Source organism: Lasioglossum baleicum, chromosome 10 (genome assembly GCF_051020765.1).
Source record: "Lasioglossum baleicum chromosome 10, iyLasBale1, whole genome shotgun sequence".
Lineage (NCBI taxonomy): Eukaryota > Metazoa > Arthropoda > Insecta > Hymenoptera > Halictidae > Lasioglossum > Lasioglossum baleicum.
In genome coordinates this window covers 3,381,872-3,400,307 of record NC_134938.1, presented here as the reverse complement: position 1 = coordinate 3,400,307, position 18,436 = coordinate 3,381,872, and the positions used below count along the sequence as shown (strand labels likewise).

Here is an 18,436-nt window from a genome sequence, read left to right as displayed (position 1 = left end):
TCTTTTATAAATTTCTTTATTTTGTATAAAGACGTGCAGTCTAGAAATGACGCACGCGGTGCTGATCGTGCTTGAGAAACCGTGGAAAAAAATGACGATCTTTAATATTATTTCCCTCAAATAATATTAATTCTATATAAATTTACTCTTAAATTTTATAAATAATATTATTCCTCTCAAATAATATTGACGATTCGTCGACCTGGAATGACGAGAGAGAAAGAGAGAGAGAGAGAGAGCAATCAAAAGGGTATCGGCCGATCGTTAGAGTTTATTGTCTTTCGGTCGCGTTGCAGTTATCGTCGACGCACGGTAATTTATAGGCCACACTTCGTGGCTGCGTTCGATGCAAATGACTTGATACAAAATGCACGGCGAGGCCGGTTGCGTGGACGTGGCACTTCCGTCGATTCACGCACCACGAAGATTAATCGGCCGATCGCGACGGTCGTGTACGAACGCGCGTACGGGACGCTCGACGCTGTCTGCCTGCGCCGATTGATCGATCTTCTTCCGAGACGATCGTTCTTTTTCCCCTACGGTGATTCCTCGCACGATCCGCGCGCGGCTCGTTTTACGCGTTGCATTTCAATCCCCGCGGCCCGTCGCGAGTCGTATCGTCCATCTGCCGTTTTCTATGAAGCCGTCCAATCCGGAGCTGGTTCGAAAAAAAAATCATTCGCTCCTCCTCCACCCCCGGATCGCCATCCGATTCGTTTGTCACTCGCGGCGATGAATCGGCGAGAAAAATGCGCGTCAATCGGTTCGCGGAATAATCGCAGACCGCGCTCGCGCACACTCGGTCATTTATTATTACGCGGATCGTGTCATATTACATCGTTTTGTCATTGATGATTAATCATCGACGCACAACAAGAATTTATTGTATTGGCTCCGATTCGCCGCAGCAACAGGTACACTTGTCGAACATGCGCATCCGTCCCGACGTAGTATCGAGTCACTCGTAAACGCGCTCCTAATGAATCGGTTCGCGCGTCGCCATCGTTGCGATGATTCGGCTGAAATAGAGACAAGGCCCGGTCATTAACGAGCCGCGAGTAATTTGATCATTGCGAAAGTTCGCCGGACAAAGGAATCTTTGTTTTACATGTGTGTGCAGTTTGAATAAGATTCGTCAATTCATTATTGAGATATCATGGCAGCCATTAAAAGTGATATCTTCAGGAAATTGATCGTTTATAGTTCGTAAACCAATTAACCAATTTCAATAAAATCTTCAGAGCGTATATAATTTATACGAGTTGACCAAACAAAGCTTTTACATTTTCGTTATTGGCCCAGCTAAAGAAGTAGTAAAAATCAATTTTTACTATTTTTTTTTTTTGGTAATTCCGACCAAATGCATTTTTTCAAAATATTTTTAGACGTCATTTACTAAACTAATTCTTCTAGCCTTACAGAGAAATTGAAGTCGTTTGGTCGATTCGTAAAAGAGTTATTCTGATTTAGAGTGCGTTGAATCAGTTATGCTCGTTAGTGTATGTACGTAGAATACGGAAGAGTTCTCCATTTTAACACCAATCATGTTTTTTAAATCGCAACAGCAATATGTACCGAGTCTGGCTCCATTATGAAGAAGTACATATGACGTCGACTCGTGTCTCTTTCCAGCTGCTTTTCTATCGGTATAATCCGAAATCAGATTACGTTGCCATTTAATATGCCGTAAACACATTTTAAGGTCGTGAGCAAGCACCTTTATAAATTACAGAGTTCCGTAAAAACAAAACAAAAACAAAAAACGAAGCTACCGCAGGACGCATTAATTTCCAGTTCGAGCGGTTGATATATGTATTCGAGGAGGTAATAGCCGAGTTTACATCTCACTAAGCTCCAGCCACCGCTCGAATGGAAACGGAGCCTTAGCAGAGGAGCATTACCGTACTTCTTCTTGTTTCTGTGGAATGTAACCTTAATTAACTCCGGAGTCGAATCGATACTCGTTAGGTGGCGCCCGTAAAAGGAAAGAAAAAGGTAATTAAACGGCGCGGAACGCGAATGTCTTGCTTAATTCTTCGTTCGATGTCCTGCTGTTCTGTTTTTCCGCATGGAACCGTGTTCGTTTCGCAGCTGCCAGCCCTTTCGGCCGTTTTAAAACGTTTTCGTGTTCGCGCCAGAGTCGCCAGATCAAGACTTCTGTCGGTATTTTTCGTTCCCTTTCTACCCCGTCTCTGTCGTGCAAGGGTTGCCATGTTTTAAGGTACCAAAAAATTCTTTGAGATCCGTTCGTAGGTTTTGTTCAAATTTGAACAAAAGACAGTACTCCAAAAAGTGTCCGATTTCGCGTGATAGTACTCCAAAAAGTGTTCAAATCCTTAAACAAAATCCCCCCTGAACGTCCCCGGATGCACTAAAAATTATGACAAAAATCCAGGGAAAATCGGACGGATGGCAACCCTCACCAAATTTTAAATTTTTCAAGGTTCCGTAGTAAAAACTTGTGAAAATAGATTTATCATGTTTTGCCTAGTTTTGGGTCATCTGTAGTAGTTAACACTAACCGTACTTTAACACTACAGTTGTTTTATAAAAGTTAAAAGAAAAAATTTACTTAGATTTTTCACAATTTTTATAATAAGAATAAAGAAATAAAATTAAGTAAAATTCTATTTTGATTTTGTTAGTGCTCAGCTATTAGAGAACGCATAGGCGTACAATAGATATTAATATTTTTCCTTTTTAATGAAATTATGATCTGCAAAAACCTTCTAATCACTGAAACTGTATAATGCATGTGTCACAATCCAGTACTGGCAGAGAGGGGGTAAGTTCCCCCCCCCCCAATTCGAGTAAACTCCCCTCATTTGGCGACTGTAGTTCGCGCACACCGCGAGCAAGTGTGCCCGGCGTATTTTATATTCCACGGATAGGTACATAAACCGGAGGATTGCTGATTTTTCCGTGCGGAAAAGTCTCCGAGCCCGGGCCCATACACGTTTACCCAGGCATTTCACGAACCGATGTGACTGGCCGATTCCGTCGAATCCGATTCTCGCGCTCGCAAACGCGGATTTCGCTCCCGATACGGAACTAAACGCGCGTTCTGCGGCGTTACTCGCGAGGAGGATGCTCGTACGACGTCGTTATACGATGATATTGCCTGGCCACGGGGCATTACGCTTTTATGGCTCTTTCATGTAATTGTCGAGCTCGTGAACTTTTACGAGCGAGAACCGCGCGCGGAAGAGATCGCCTTGAAGCGCGTCGTCCGGTGCAGTTTCTGCCACGCGGTGCATTGACTCCTGATGCTTCTGACTAGCTGCAGTTTGCGACGACCGCGCCGTTGTTTATTCATCGATGCCAAGCTGAGAAGTTTCGTCCTAGTCTTTTTTTCACGGGAAAACGCAGAACTTTCTTCCGAGTCTCATGCCTGCAAATGTCTCGACTTCAGCTTAACGTTAATTTGAAACTTCACACGTTCGCTGTCATCCTTACGCGTCACGTCCTCGATCTCGAAATATGCTTCAAGATAGTGAAATTCATGTGGCGGCTAACCTCTTACACTCGCCACAAGATGGACAGGTAGTCAAAAACCTTTCCCGCGGATTTTCGGCATTTTCTCGCCAAAGTTTGCAGGATTACACATGCAAATAAAAGTTAAAAATATTCGGTTTCCGGGGGTGAAGTTTGTCCAAATTGATTTGCTTCCCTAATAGGTTCAAAATATATGTTGAACATAATAAATTCTTCTAATGTTTTTAGTGTACCGTGTTCTCCTGCTCAGCTTTGCCATAACTGCATAATATCCGCGATCTAGCGCCGACATCTATATTAGAAATTCGCGTAAGATGAAACACGTTGAACGTCGAATTCAGAACGGTGGACGATCTCCTTTACGATCGCGAATGAGTTTCATATTAACGCGGTGTTTGGACTAGATAAAAGACGGGTCGGGGGGCAGTCTGAAATTTTACGTCTGCGGTTATGCCGTTGAAAAAGCTTGGCGCGGAGTTACGGGGTTTGATGGTCACCCGGGAGTACCCCATTAAATTCCAACGGTCGAGGATTTTATGCGTCCGAGGCGTCGTCGTAGGGATTACCGCGAAAATTTCGCGGCAGGATACGGCGATGAGTTAATAGAATCGCGCGCCGTGAACGACCACAGTTCGGGTCGTTAACACCGCTAACGCCGTGTCCAGAGCGTCTAGTGCCACGGAGTTTATGCAATCGTTGCAACACGCGAGCATCACCGTGCACCTTCCGGCCTGAAATTGGCCGGTCCGAGAGCTCGTCCCGTGCTCAGAATCCAAAAGCGATTCGCTTTGATGAGGTCGGTTTCGGTTCCCCTGCGGTCTGCGAAGATTATTAGTTAATTGTTAGAGAATAGGAAACGATTAGTTGCAATTCCTCGTAACTACGAGCGCATTACGGTGCGTAATGGATAGCTCGGGACCAGCGACGTAATTGTAGAGACTCGCGGCGATGATTCCCAGGAAGCTTCATTGGTTAGCGATTGCTCTTGTTTTTACCCTCTCCGTGCGCGCTCGCAAGATTGTAGCCACTCCCGTTTGATTATGGCCACGGTAAACACGTGTATCAAAGCCGGAATGAAACGTGCCTGCCCCATTCACGTGTATCCCGGGACTGCAGAATATTCGGGAAACTTTGAATTTGCATACCGTTGATTTTTTTACGCAATAATAACTAGAGTCGACTGATTAAGACTCGTGTCCCCACTCTACCTTCCCCTTCTACGACGCTATTCCCCTCAGTGTTGCGATATTGGGCGGGTTGCACGCGCATGCGCCACCAAATGCAAGAACGTATCCTCTAAAAATCTTACGAAATTTCTCTGAATGTCCATTCTTTGCTCGCGCATATATTTTAATTTGTAGTCTTGAAATGACAATGATATAAAGAATCTACACATTCTGGTTGGCTACATAAAGGTCAATGAAGAATAAATTTTTTTTACAGAATTATAATGCAGTTTCGTAGTTTAATAGTTATTGATTTGTGGCAACGAGCCTCGCTAGAATACGTTTAATCTTTATGCGCCGATCTTTTCGCCAATTCTGCTAGAATCGATTTCACATGCGATCCATTATCCAACGACCACTATGTTAATACGAAAGTGTAACGAGATTCGATGATCTTCATCAGTAGATGGCTCGAGGAGGGAGATCCGAGGGGTGCGGGGACACGCATCAGTCTAGTTTTGGAGTGTTTTTCTTGATTAAATCAAGGAGAGGCGAAATCGAGGGCAAAATTTACAAGTTGTACACGGCTGGTAGGCCCCTTTAACGTAAGGGTGTGTTCGCAACAGCGTCCGCTCCATCCGGAGATAGATAAAAAGGGGGATAAGAGCCTCGTGAAAGGGACGAGGCGGCTGAGAGAGCGAGGGTCCATTAGTCTTGCGTATCTCGTCACGCCAGAGATACCGATCGCGATCGATATCGGTCGTTTATTCGAGAATGAAAGCGTCGACTCGCTCGCAGAGCCAAAGGGATTGCGATTCGAGGGTCGTCGATGGGATTCCACGCCATTCTCGGTTCGATTCACAATTTTTTAAGTAAGGGATTCCGCGCGGACGAATTGTACAGATTTATATTTCAAACGGATCGCGTCCGCTACCAAAAGCAGGGTTTCACGAACTATTACTACCTCCGCGAGAGCTATATTTATTTTTCTTTTGCGTCGAGTCGAATCCGTCTAATGGAGAAATTCTGAAGTATTATAAACATTTCAAACTGCTTGCAAACGGTTCGTTTTTATTTCATGAAATGTACATAGTTGTTATAGCAGAATTGGAGATTATAATAAATGTTAAATGCTTTGAATATAAGCATGAATACAAGCATGTCCGACGCACGTAACACACGCGTGCCACGCAATTATTATAAATTTATTTTCCCCAAAGCAAGTGAGTGAGTTTTTATGAACAATATTCCTTATAGTCAATCGTTTAATAGTTTTTGAAATTATTTTAACATATTTCCTTTACAGAGACGCGATTCAAATAAATCTTGAAAAGGATCCAAACTAGGATCGGAACGTTGATTTTGTTTGGTAATTAGCAAAATTGCTTCATGATTAGTAGTAAACGATCGAACCGTTGCGCCGAAAGCATTTAACATGTATTAACGGCAAATACGATCGATAGAAGAAACATATTTGTCGAGACGTCAGATTCCGGAAAGGAAACACTGCAGAAGTTGGTGGTGATAGTAGTTCCACTTCTGTTGCCGCGTGCTCGAAAACACATGGGTTACGTTACGTTACGTGAATGGAGTGGACAGCTGTTACGGGCACCGATGTATCTCAGGGCTGTTCGCTCGAAAAACAGACTGCAGTTGTTTAACAACGGCGTTTAGTGGAAATTGGATCGTTTCTTTCCCCTCGGAGGGTGTCGATCAACGACCGTCTGCCGTGTTTATCATCGCCAGTATACCGAACATCCTCGGGAAGCATAAATCTCCGTCGGTGATCGAGGCGGGCGGAATTTCGATCACCGCGGACACACGAGGACGCGGCATAAAATCCTGACGCGGGCGTAAAGCTCGGTTCAATTTGAAAATGCAAACGAGAGGGAAATAGGGAGCTCTAGATTCGGCGAGTTTAACGGTTGAACGACGTTTATTGCCGCCGCGGCTTTATCATCCCGTCCGAATCGAGCCGGGCCGGGTCGGGGGCCAGGCCTCGCCTGTTCGCGACACGCTCGCATTAAACGTGTCGACCGCGGGTAACGTTTCCAGCCTCGCGATAATTAAGATCCAGACCTCCACTCCCGCAAGGGTCCCCGGGGCGAAGTCTATTAATTAAAGGCTAATTACTTCGTCGAGCCACCGAGAGAGACCATCCACGCCGCATCGGGCCAACTGCACCCGGTACTTCCTTGTTCTGCTTCTTGTCTCATCCATCCCCTTTTTTCCCTCATGATTTCTGGTTAGTCGATATCCCTCTGGACAACGTCGTTTCATAATTAAATACTGGCTGAACTAGAATTTCCGCACCGCACGTCGATAGAACAAACCAGGGATTGTAAACGTTTATAATATCGATTTCATCTTTGTATAATATCGGTTTCATACATGTTAGTTTTTAGAACCGAAATGGAGAAACGAAAAATAACGGTTACACATACGATATTCGTGGTGATACGTATTGTATTGATTCTCACCCACAATGGATGGATGTATATGCAAAATAAAAATTTTCTACTTGATTTGCAATCGACTCGAGTGAAATAAAAATTCAATTTCTCTCTCAGTACGATTAATACAGTATTTTATCGATAACACACGCACTGTCCAACACCAAATTTGTTCCACAACTACTGTTGGGTGGTTCTTATAGTTTTCCGCGCTGATTCCGAATCTGTTTTTAATTTTTTTTCCTATACGCACAGTTTTTGAGAAACATGACTTTGAAGAAAAAACATATTTTTCAACTTTAAACAAATGTTGTGGTGTTATTATAAAAGATATTGAATTGTTCTTTATAGCAAAAGATTCTGTAGACTTTCCCGAATACAGCGATATCCAATATTTATACATTATGATTGTTTAAACATGTTTAAACAATGATTAAAGACGGAGAGACACCACTTTTGTAAATGCATAAAATCCATACTCATAACAGTTATAAATAAACTGCGGGTTTTTATGCAAAATCAAAATGGTCCTGTCAATTATAAGAAACAGAAAGTTTTAATAAAAATATATTTTTTTCTTTTAATTATCTTAAAAAATAAAGTCTAACACATACAAAAGTTATTATAACATACTTTTTATTACCCGAAAAGTCTTCTAACATCTTGTTAATGATTTGAAAAGATTTTCCGAGAAAATAAGTCTCCATAAACAATTTTAAATAGATGAAAAGAAATGCTTTCGCGTTCTACTAAAGTAGATTATAATTGTACATTTTTCCATTTGCTACTTTTTTCACATTTTTCCTTTTCCTTTTTTTTAAATTACTTTCACATCTTCGTTTCTATCTAGAAAATTACTCGGCAGCCAGTGTATTATCTTTCGGAGTTGTTAAACTCGACGAAATGGTCCCTGACCTACGCGTAAATTATTAATTACTCATTCAGCGACAATATCCGAGATGCTCTTTTTTAGCAATTTCCTCTTCGCGTCCGCGCGGTTTCGTTTTTCTCGGTCGACGGGTACGTAACGCCGATTTTTGATAATATATCGAGATAAACAGCTTCGCGCAACCCGCTCGTAACTGTTTACGATGCACGGGTTTTATTAGCCGGCAGTCGTGTGTCCGTTAAACGGCGTACGAGCGTGCGCGAGAACGAGCAAAAGCGCGTGTTTTATTTATGCGTGGTAAATAGACTGCGGAGTTTATACGTTTGTGATACGATTATGTAAAACACGGTGGAACACGAATTCTAGCAATTACTCGATCGAAGTTTCAACGGTATCGAAAAGCTGCGTAGTAATTAAACGACCTCGTTAGGAATAGGAGTCAGTTAAAACGCTTTTTACGTGCATCGCGTTTCCTGGCGTGCGCCACGCCGCTTTATTTATTTCTTCAATTTTTCATGCACTTGGTCTCTTTTTGTTGAAACTATCAGAGTCTTTAAAGTGCCAGGACTCGATTGTAGTGCTAACGGCAGCCATTAGTCAGGTGCACGCGTACTACATTGATCTTTAATTACGGTTTTTTGTAAGAACGAACGTCGGCAACTTCATTACTCTCGAATTACTCTCCATTCTTGCTTTATGCGGTACTATCTTTCTAATTTCTTTGGTACAGTAGCGCACAATTAAGCGCCTATAGGACCGAATACGGACACTTAAGTGGAGATCGTGGTTTTTGCGAATTCAATCGAAGAAAGGGCGGGGCATGTGTGTGAGTGAGATACTTGTATGTATCAAGTTTCAGTCTGAGATTTCATTTTTTGGAATTGTAGAGGGGATAGCGGCAGACATTTAACACTAACCGTGCCGAGCACAAAATACGACTGCTATACATTGTTTTATAAATATGTAACGATCAAGTCTCTAGCTCATCAGGAAGCGAGCTAATAAAAACAGACAAGAAAGCGAGCTAATAAAAACGTGGTAAAATGATAACACTGAACATATTTAACTTCTTTGCAATTTTGATAACAGTATGTGCTTGAATAAAGAAATTCTAGCTCATCAGGAAGTTAGTTTAAAATCAATTGCAAAATTTGTACCGGACAGACAGACAAACAAGGAAGGGAGCTAATAAAATCGTGGTAAAATGACAACACTGAACGTATTTAAGTTCCTTGCAATTTTTGTAACAATATGTGCTTGAACAAAGAAATTCATTTACCAATTTCTAACGGAATTATCCTTGCGACTTCAATAATAATAAAGTAACAACTGTGACACCGGTCATTTGACCGGTTAGTGTTAAGGGTGCACTACTATATGACGAATTTCGGAAACCTATACGCCAAAGTGTTTTCCAGCAACGAATCTCCGATACCAACAACGCGGGGAGGACAGATACTAAAGATGAGATAAAAGAAGTTATTCTGAATGAAAGTAGCGCAGAAAATTCGAGACGCAACGGCATATTTACTGGGGGCGCGTTTCCATTGTTCTCGAATCAGACGGCGCAATAATTTTCGGGTTCGCGGCCGAATTTTTCCGGTAAACCGGAAACGAAACGTGTTGAACCGCAAATTTGTCGCCTGGAACACAGCATTCTAGCCGGTGCGACGCGACGTTACAGCTCAATACGGGCCTTCAGGTTTTACGTTGCCGCGGCGTGGCGGTGAGGATAAAAGGAAAAATGGCAGTGCTTCTGCAGCGGTCACGTTGATATATTAAAACACGGCTTTACGATCGACGAGCAATAAAGACCGTTTTCACGACAGTCGTTGTTCCAGTACGAGGAATGATGTGGCGACTACTCCCGTGTCCCGGTCGCTCGTTAAAATCGCAGAGGTACCATTTTTTCGTCTCGCATTTTTCCTTCCAGCTGCAGCCGTCGCTGCCAAGTTCGCGCTCACGTCGTTGCCGTTCGATTCCTCGTGTTTTCTTTTCCCCGGTTCGATGTCCCTGAACAGACACGATGTCCTTTTGCCTTTTTCTTCGGGACGTGTCCCACAGCGTGTACCGTGTACCTACGTACCGGTGACGTTCTTCCGCTCGTCGAAAGTCTTGTCGGCGTGACTCACAGATGAGTCATAAAATCGAGGGGTTGGGAGAAGCCGTGCCGTGCGCGGCTCGGCTACATGAAACCGGAGGAGATCCGATGGTTTTCCACTTAACACGTTCGTCGACACGCTTGTTATCGATAACAGAGCTTCTTAACGTCATTAACCATTTTTTCCGCGGTTCGCGAGTAAGTACCCTCGCCTATCGTCGGACTATAATTGCCGTCGATTATCAGATTGTTTCTCGCGGGTGTTTACGCCGGATCGTTCGAGTGTGTTTCATTTAATAAACCAGCGCGCGCGCGCGCAGATAATAATTGATTCCGCGGAAGTACACTCGGTCATGATCATTTTTCCACGATAGTTATCCCTCGATTATACGCAGCGACTACGTTTTCTCTTCTCAGAAATACGATGTTAACGATAGCGAAATAATTAGACGGAATACTAGTTATCTTTCTATTGGGATCTTCATCTGTGTCTATTTTTACGATTGTTTGTTGACCGTCTATTCTGAATACAGGAAGTCGTCGACGTACGCGGATTCTTAGAAGCTAATCGGAAAACCAACAACGGAATTGTGAAATTCGTGTTTTCTGTTCGCTTTTGTGCAGCGTTGGCATTCAGCTATTTATGTGTGATAAACTTTCGATTAACATACTGTAAAATCCCAGTATAAGCGTGACGGAGGTGACCGTTCACCAAATCACCAAAGCTTCTTCATTTTTTTTCATTATTTTTGTGGGACACTTTGGCACTAAACTCGATGTAATTTAAACTGTATTTACTGGTTTAATTGACGGTATGCATATATGTGCATTATGCATCTTGTTTGGTGTCATTTTAATCAGAAAAATGTCTCAAACATATCGGTAAAATTTCATTAAAAGTAAGTAGAAGATAAAGAAGTTCTATTATATTGCACTGTGGTATTGTCTGATCGATACGTTATTTTCTGTCCTTTTCTATGTTCGGCGCAGTCGACGCGGCCACAAAACAATGGCTGGTCTCGATCTTTGTCACAGCACAGAACCGAGACTCGGCTTAGATCGGGACTTGTAGTTGGTTAACTTGAATTTTCCATTCAAATGAGTACACACATACGTACAAAGCTGATCGTATTAATAATCTTAATATACCAAAATCAAATTCTTGATCCCTGTTAAAAGGCGGACAATCTTTGGCTCCATTTCACTAATAAATTCAATGTAGAGTCCGGAAGGAATCCGCGGAATGTTTTTAAAACGGTCGGCGAGGACCTGAAAAGCGAAGACTAAAATATTTAGATCACCGGCAGCATCTTTTGGTACTTGTAACCTGAATCTTTGAAGGTAGCATAGAGAGCAGCTTTGGGGCAGCCGGTCCTTTACGTTCTATAGACCTCAAGGTTCTGAACTGTTTCGCGGCAACGGATATTTCAAAGAACCAGTGGAAGATTAGTTTCCGCAGAGTAGAGTCTGTGCGGTGCACAAGATTTCGAGGACTCTGCGTTTCTAAGGAAATGCAATTTTTAAGAGTATCCTCTTTTTGCAGTGTTGACCAATGCCAACGGACATTTCCAGTTTCAAAGCCGAACAGTTCAAAGTCCACCGATCGAGAAATCAAACAATTGGAATGCGAACAAATTCTGGTATCGCGAATGTAAGAATTTGTTGATTCTATGTTCGTAAATCTGGAATTAAATGTTAATAGTACAGTTAATGCGAGACATGTCACTTAACAAGTGTTAACCGGTGGGCACACATAAATTCCTTATTATGTAATCTTCTTTTTGAACTCCGTATAAATAGCTGACAATTTAAACGGCTGTCGGAAAATTAGAATTTAGGAGGAACGTTTATAACTCTGGTTCAAAATGGTCTCAACTGCCTTAAATAAATCATTTTGCAGACATATTTTAATGGCATGTGCTTTAAAAGAAATAGCAAAAAAGACAAATCGATTTTTTCAAGGTTCTATACCAGAAGACCCCTTAATTCGCATCGGCGCGGAGCGCAGTGGGCTGGAAACCCGTTTTGTGTGGTTTCAAAATTATTTTAGCGATATTTCAGGATTTAAGATTTTTTTATGGTATTCCCTAAGTCGTTGAATTCGTCTGGACACTAGCTAAAATATTATAAAGTCAAAAATATACGTTAACATAGAGGCCACCTCGATTGTTAAAATATTTCTGATAATTTCGTGGAAAAGTGAATACTGATCAACTTTTGTTGTATACCTTTAAACCGTTGTCAATATTATAGAGTTGAAATATGAACACTGTATGTATGTATATACAGGGTGCGGCACAAATTAGTCCCCACGATTTTTCATCCCCTTCGGATGGTCGGACAGAAGAGTGTTTCTTACCAAAGTTAATCAGTATTTAACCGACAAGAAATTGCAATTTTTTAAATTAAAAGAAAATCGTTTCTCGACAAAAAATCGAGGTCGCTGTCATATCTTTAAATGGAACTGGGTATTTTTAATTTCATAACAGGTGACGTCGAAACGAATAATGCAAAGACGGAGTTTCTCAGTAGTCAAAAGCGCTAGATAAGAGATCAATCTAGGCGTAGTCGCCCCCAAAAGTCATATTTCTTCGTTATTCCACAGTCTAATTTGCATTATTCGGAGCATAAAGCTACGCATGTAGCTATTTTCATGGAGCTGCGACAGCTACACGCTGTCGAATAATGCAAATTACGCATCGTAAACGTAAAAATAGGACTTTTGAGGGCGACTGCGGCCTAGATTGATCTTTTATCTAGTCCTCATGACTACTGAAAAACCCCAACTTTACATTATTGAAAAATGAGAAGGTGTATCCCGCACCCTCGTAATTCTAGAAACGCTAAACCTACCGAGCTTTGAAAGTACATATGTAACTGGTACATGTTCCCTTATAAAAATGGCAAGATTGATTTTATTTAGACATTGTGCGGCTCCTATTATTATACGTTCTCTACTAAATGTATTTATACAATCAATTCAATTTATTATTTGAATAATTGTAAAATAATAAATCTGGAACTGATCATTTTGTATGGTGGTGGTAGGTTTAGTGTAACTTGTTATTATCGAGTCCACGCTCCGGGAAGAGTTGAGAATCTCTGGCCGGTAGGTGAATTAGTTAAAGCATACCCGGGACGGGATCTTGTACACACGATGTAGAAACGATGTTACGAGAAACCGGTCTTGGACGTCGCGTACACGCACGATTCACACGAACGTGTACCCCCGTACCACCGGTGCTCCTCGGATTCTCCTTGTAGGTCCGCGAAAGAGGGAGGGTAGACCGATTCCCCGTTCGTTTTTCTCATTTTCTCCGGGGCGTTTATCCTCCTTCCTGGCGGAGATCTCACATTACGGCTCAATTTGGCCCGGTTTTCGTAATCTCGCTCGATCGATGTAATCTCGGCTCTCTCGGCAGCCGTGTACAGACCCTAAAGACCCTCTTCGAAGGGTTCTTTTAGACGTTATTACGAATTCGAGCCCAGCATCTCGGTTTAGGTAACTCGATAATTCGATTAGCCCTTGGGAGTCTTTCTGCTCAGCTTAACCGTCTACACGAGGATATATCTCTGGCTTCCATCTTCTCGTTCCTCTTCTGTTCCCCTCGAATATCTCTTCGAGGAATTTTCGGGCGTCGAGTCATCGTTTCGCGTCTCGATCGAGATCGTTTGTACCGGACGGATGGATGGACTGCAACCTCTCGCCGCTCGTATTACTTATATAATGGCCGGCGTTAATGCGGGGCCCATGTTTGATTACACTGTCCAACACCAAATTTGATTTCAATATACTGTTGGGTCCTTCTTATAGAGTTTTTTGCGCTGATTCCGAATCTGGTTTTAATTTTTTTCCTATACGTCCAGTTTTTGAGAAAATGGAGTTTTAAAAAAAGACATATTTTTCAACTTTAAACAAATATTGCGATGTTATTATAAAAGATATTGAATTGTTGTTTACAGTAAAAGATTCTGTAGACTTTCCTGAATACAGTGATATCCAATATTAATACATTATGATTGTTTAAACATGTTTAAACAATGATTAAAGACGGAGATGCACCACTTTTGCACCAATTTTTGCGGATATTTTCGAATTTATCTCAAAAAATAAGGGTTCAGCGAAAAATTGAACTATACCACGCGAAAGAGCAGACTTTTATCTTGAGAAACCCCCCTCTGAAGTTTGCATGGTCGACGTTTTTACCGAACCAGAAAGCAAAATATCTTCGCCCGACATGCGTTGACGCCAGTGGTGCTCTTCCACTAGCGCGGTCGTTCGTCGGGATACGGCGCGGCGCGCTGCGGTGAAACGGCGCGTGGCTATAAGCGCGCAATTATGTCAGCTTACTTAAATGTAATATTTTATTAAATGTTATATTATTGTTATTTATTATTTATTAGTATATTTATTCTGTATAAATTATTTTATGTATTTTTTAATGTTAGTCTCTCGTTTATAGTATATTTAATACAAAAAATACCTTTTGTAACAAAAAAATAATTTATTCACACACTACACTATTACACTATTTACAATGCTAATATATATGTGTACACTATTCAGATATAATACACTATATCGATTTAATATGGAGCAAACTATTTTAATTATGTATTTAAGTCAATAAAAATAGTCCCGTTTATATTGTGTTTGGACTTATTTTACTCGGAAGAATCTCGAGTGTTCATTGGCACTATAATTACAATACATAGATAAGACGACAATTACTGAAAATAAAATTTTTCAGTCACCGCATTGCAGACTTTCCTTACATTGTATGTATTCCGTTGTCCGTAGACCGTCATTTATTTCAAAATATGTATCGTGTTGGTTCTTAAGAAAACTGATGCCAGAGTTCAGTTTCGGCTTTGTGTTTGTTGAAATCAGTCGTGTCAAGCATTTCAAATCTGCATTGCTACGTATAAAACTTCATAAAAAACATTTATAGTTATTTATAGTATTTTAGTTGTTGTGTATATAATATATGTATTTTAGTAGTGTATTATATCTGAATAGTGTACACATATATATTAGCATTGTAAATAGTGTAATAGTGTAGTGTGTGAATAAATTATTTTTTTGTTACAAAAGGTATTTTTTGTATTAAATATACTATAAACGAGAGACTAACATTAAAAAATACATAAAATAATTTATACAGAATAAATATACTAATAAATAATAAATAACAATAATATAACATTTAATAAAATATTACATTTAAGTAAGCTGACATAATTGCGCGCTTATAGCCACGCGCCGTTTCACCGCAGCGCGCCGCGCCGTATCCCGACGAACGACCGCGCTAGTGGAAGAGCACCACTGGCGTCAACGCATGTCGGGCGAAGATATTTTGCTTTCTGGTTCGGTAAAAACGTCGACCATGCAAACTTCAGAGGGGGGTTTCTCAAGATAAAAGTCTGCTCTTTCGCGTGGTATAGTTCAATTTTTCGCTGAACCCTTATTTTTTGAGATAAATTCGAAAATATCCGCAAAAATTGGTGCAAAAGTGGTGCATCTCCGTCTTTAATCATTGTTTAAACATGTTTAAACAATCATAATGTATTAATATTGGATATCACTGTATTCGGGAAAGTCTACAGAATTGTTTGCTGTAAACAACAATTCAATATCTTTTATAATAACATCACAATATTTGTTTAAAGTTGAAAAATATGTTTTTTTTTTCAAAGCCATGATTTTCAAAAACTGGACGTATAGGAAAAAAATTAAAACCAGATTCGGAATCAGCGCAAAAAACTCTATAAGAAGGACCCAACAGTATATTGAAATCACAAAAAAAGTTGAAATTTGTTGGACAGTGTTATCAGCAGCGAATCGATCCTCGGGATCGTCGAGAGTACGCCGCGACTGCCCGAGCAACTCGAGCGGTCAGGTGCAATCGAGTCGTGCGTTGCATAATAAGTTGCACCTGAGTACTTACATGCGAGCAAATTTACCCCTCCCCTGTCCCCTCCACCGGCGGTTACCGATGAAATTTATTTATCCCCTTGATCCCCCTGGCACAAATTCGGTTCACATATCTCGATCGTCTCGATCAGGCTCGGCTCTTTGTACCGTGCCAGCGACACCGGCGAAATCGATGTCCTTGGTAAAATTCAATTACGGCCGACCGATGGGGAGTAAGAATCAAATGAAACAAAAAGTGAGAAAGACTGAGCTGGATACGGGTTTACCAGTTCATGTTCCTTAATACGTGCTCGAGCTACATTCGAAATTATAGTACATACGCGAAAAGTGATTCTGTACAAGCAAGGTGCGGTAGAACCTCTCTTACTCGAACTAGTTTGGTTTAATACCACGTCTCAAGGTTTAATCGTCATCAACGAATCAAGGTTTGATCAACAAGAAATTCATCTCTGGGAAAATCTCCAGAATATCAAGTAATTTAGTCGTGTCATTAAAAAATGCAGAGTTACAGCTTATTAGTACAGCGATTACTAAACTGTGGATATTATGCAAAATAAAAAATGTTTGCATTGATTGCAAGACACAGAGGTGAAATAAAAATGTCTTTCTTCTTTTAATTATCTGATTAAGCTGAGACCAATACGCTGATGTCTTTAAATCTTTTTAATATGTCCTCTGCTTTAAATTGTGCTTACCCATTTTTGCCGTAAATGCATAAAATCCGCTGTCTACTCATTACGCGATGATTTTCACTTGGATCATCTTTGCATTAAGCGGCTCGACTTATGTAGATGAGGAGAAGGATACGCCGCGTGCAAAAACGACTAAAAAGTGCAGATTAAAATTGTTGAAATTTAAGGATTCGTCAAGCATGTCTGTTTTTTTTTTTTTTTTAAATAAGTCTGAAAACTTGTTCGAACGAATATGTACATGCCGAAGTCAAACAACTTGCGTATTTTTTAATTATTTCCGTACGACGTATAATCAATTGCCGTTCACGTTACCCGATCAGCGCGATAAGTATCCAAACTTAATTTCCCCGAGACCTCGTTCTCGGATGAAACCATTACGCCGCATATTTTCGCCATGTTTTCGCGTGTAATCGGCCGCTGTCCAGATTGCACGCAGAAACGGACGAACCGGTGCGGCGCACAGTGGGTAAATTTGACCTAACTCGATTCAAAATCAAAGAACTTTCGATAGAAATGAGGTAGAGCGATGAAATTTTTTTTAAATTAAAGCTGAAACTTTGCAGAATATGGGAAAAATAGGGAGATTATGGCGAGATTGTTCTTTAACGTTGAGAAAATTCGTTAAACTTGCACAATTTCAAGAAAATGTGGTTTCTCAGTTACCACGGGCGGAAAAATTGTTTTTTTTTTTAACATGCTATGCATCATTTCCCGTAGATTTTTCCACGCTGATTTCAAATCTGGTCTCAAAATTTGCCTAAGACCTCTGGTTTTTTCAAGAAATCGATTTTCGTGACAAGAAATCATTTCAACAAAAACATGATTTTATTAATTTCTTGTCATAAAAATCGATTTCTTGAGAAAACCAGAGGTCGTAGACAAATTTTGAGACCAGATTTGAAATCAGCGTGAAAAAATCTACGGGAAATGATGTATAGCATGTTAAAAAAAACAATTTTTCCGCCCGTGGTAACGGAGAAACCACATTTTCGTGAAATTGTGCAAGTTTTTACGAATTTTCTCAACGTTAAAAAACATTCTTACCATAATCTCTCTATTTTTCCCATATTCTGCAAAGTTTCAGCTTTAATTTAAAAAAAATTTCATCGCTCTACCTCATTCCTATCGAAAGTTCTTCGATTTCGAATCGAGTTTCGACCAAATTGCCCACTGTGCGGCGCGGCGCGCAACTCGCGTATCTGTGAGACAAACACCGGCTTTTACCCGACACGCGGGTATTGCGCGAGCATCGCGTTAACGTTTATAACCGCGGCACGCTTCTTTATATTTCCGCCGGGTTTTATATCTCTCACGTCTAATATATCGTTCCTCTGTTTTTCTTTTTCATGTTCGCAGTATTACGAGATGTCCTACGGGCTGAACGTGGAAATGCATAAACAGGTAAGCCCTCGTTGTTAATTTGAATTTCAAATGAATATCATCGAAGCGCGGCGATAGAAGCCGGCTCTCTCGCTCGGCTCGTATGAATACGCTCCCGTGCGCGCCCGTGTTTATGAGCGCGCCGAGCTGCATGCATCCGCGCGTGTCCGTGTGTGTATGCGGTGTGCACGCGCGTCTACGTGTGCAGCGTGCACGCACGTGCAACGGTAGCACGAGCACCACACCGGTATAGCAATTACTTCGTTGACTTAACGCGCGATAGCACGACGTGTCCGGTGAAATTTATGTTTTCATTCATGACGCG

General features: G+C 41.1%; 1 protein-coding gene across 2 annotated transcripts in view; it reads left to right on the top strand.

Moving 5' to 3' along the window:
- LOC143213059 (protein groucho) overlaps positions 1-18,436 on the top strand; it is a 169,185-nt gene that overhangs the window by 52,800 nt on the left and 97,949 nt on the right. For both annotated transcript variants that reach the window (XM_076432545.1, XM_076432544.1), the window contains exon 4: positions 18,088-18,132. In XM_076432545.1, the coding sequence (XP_076288660.1) occupies positions 18,088-18,132 (45 nt within the window). The remainder of the gene's footprint in view (positions 1-18,087; positions 18,133-18,436) is intronic.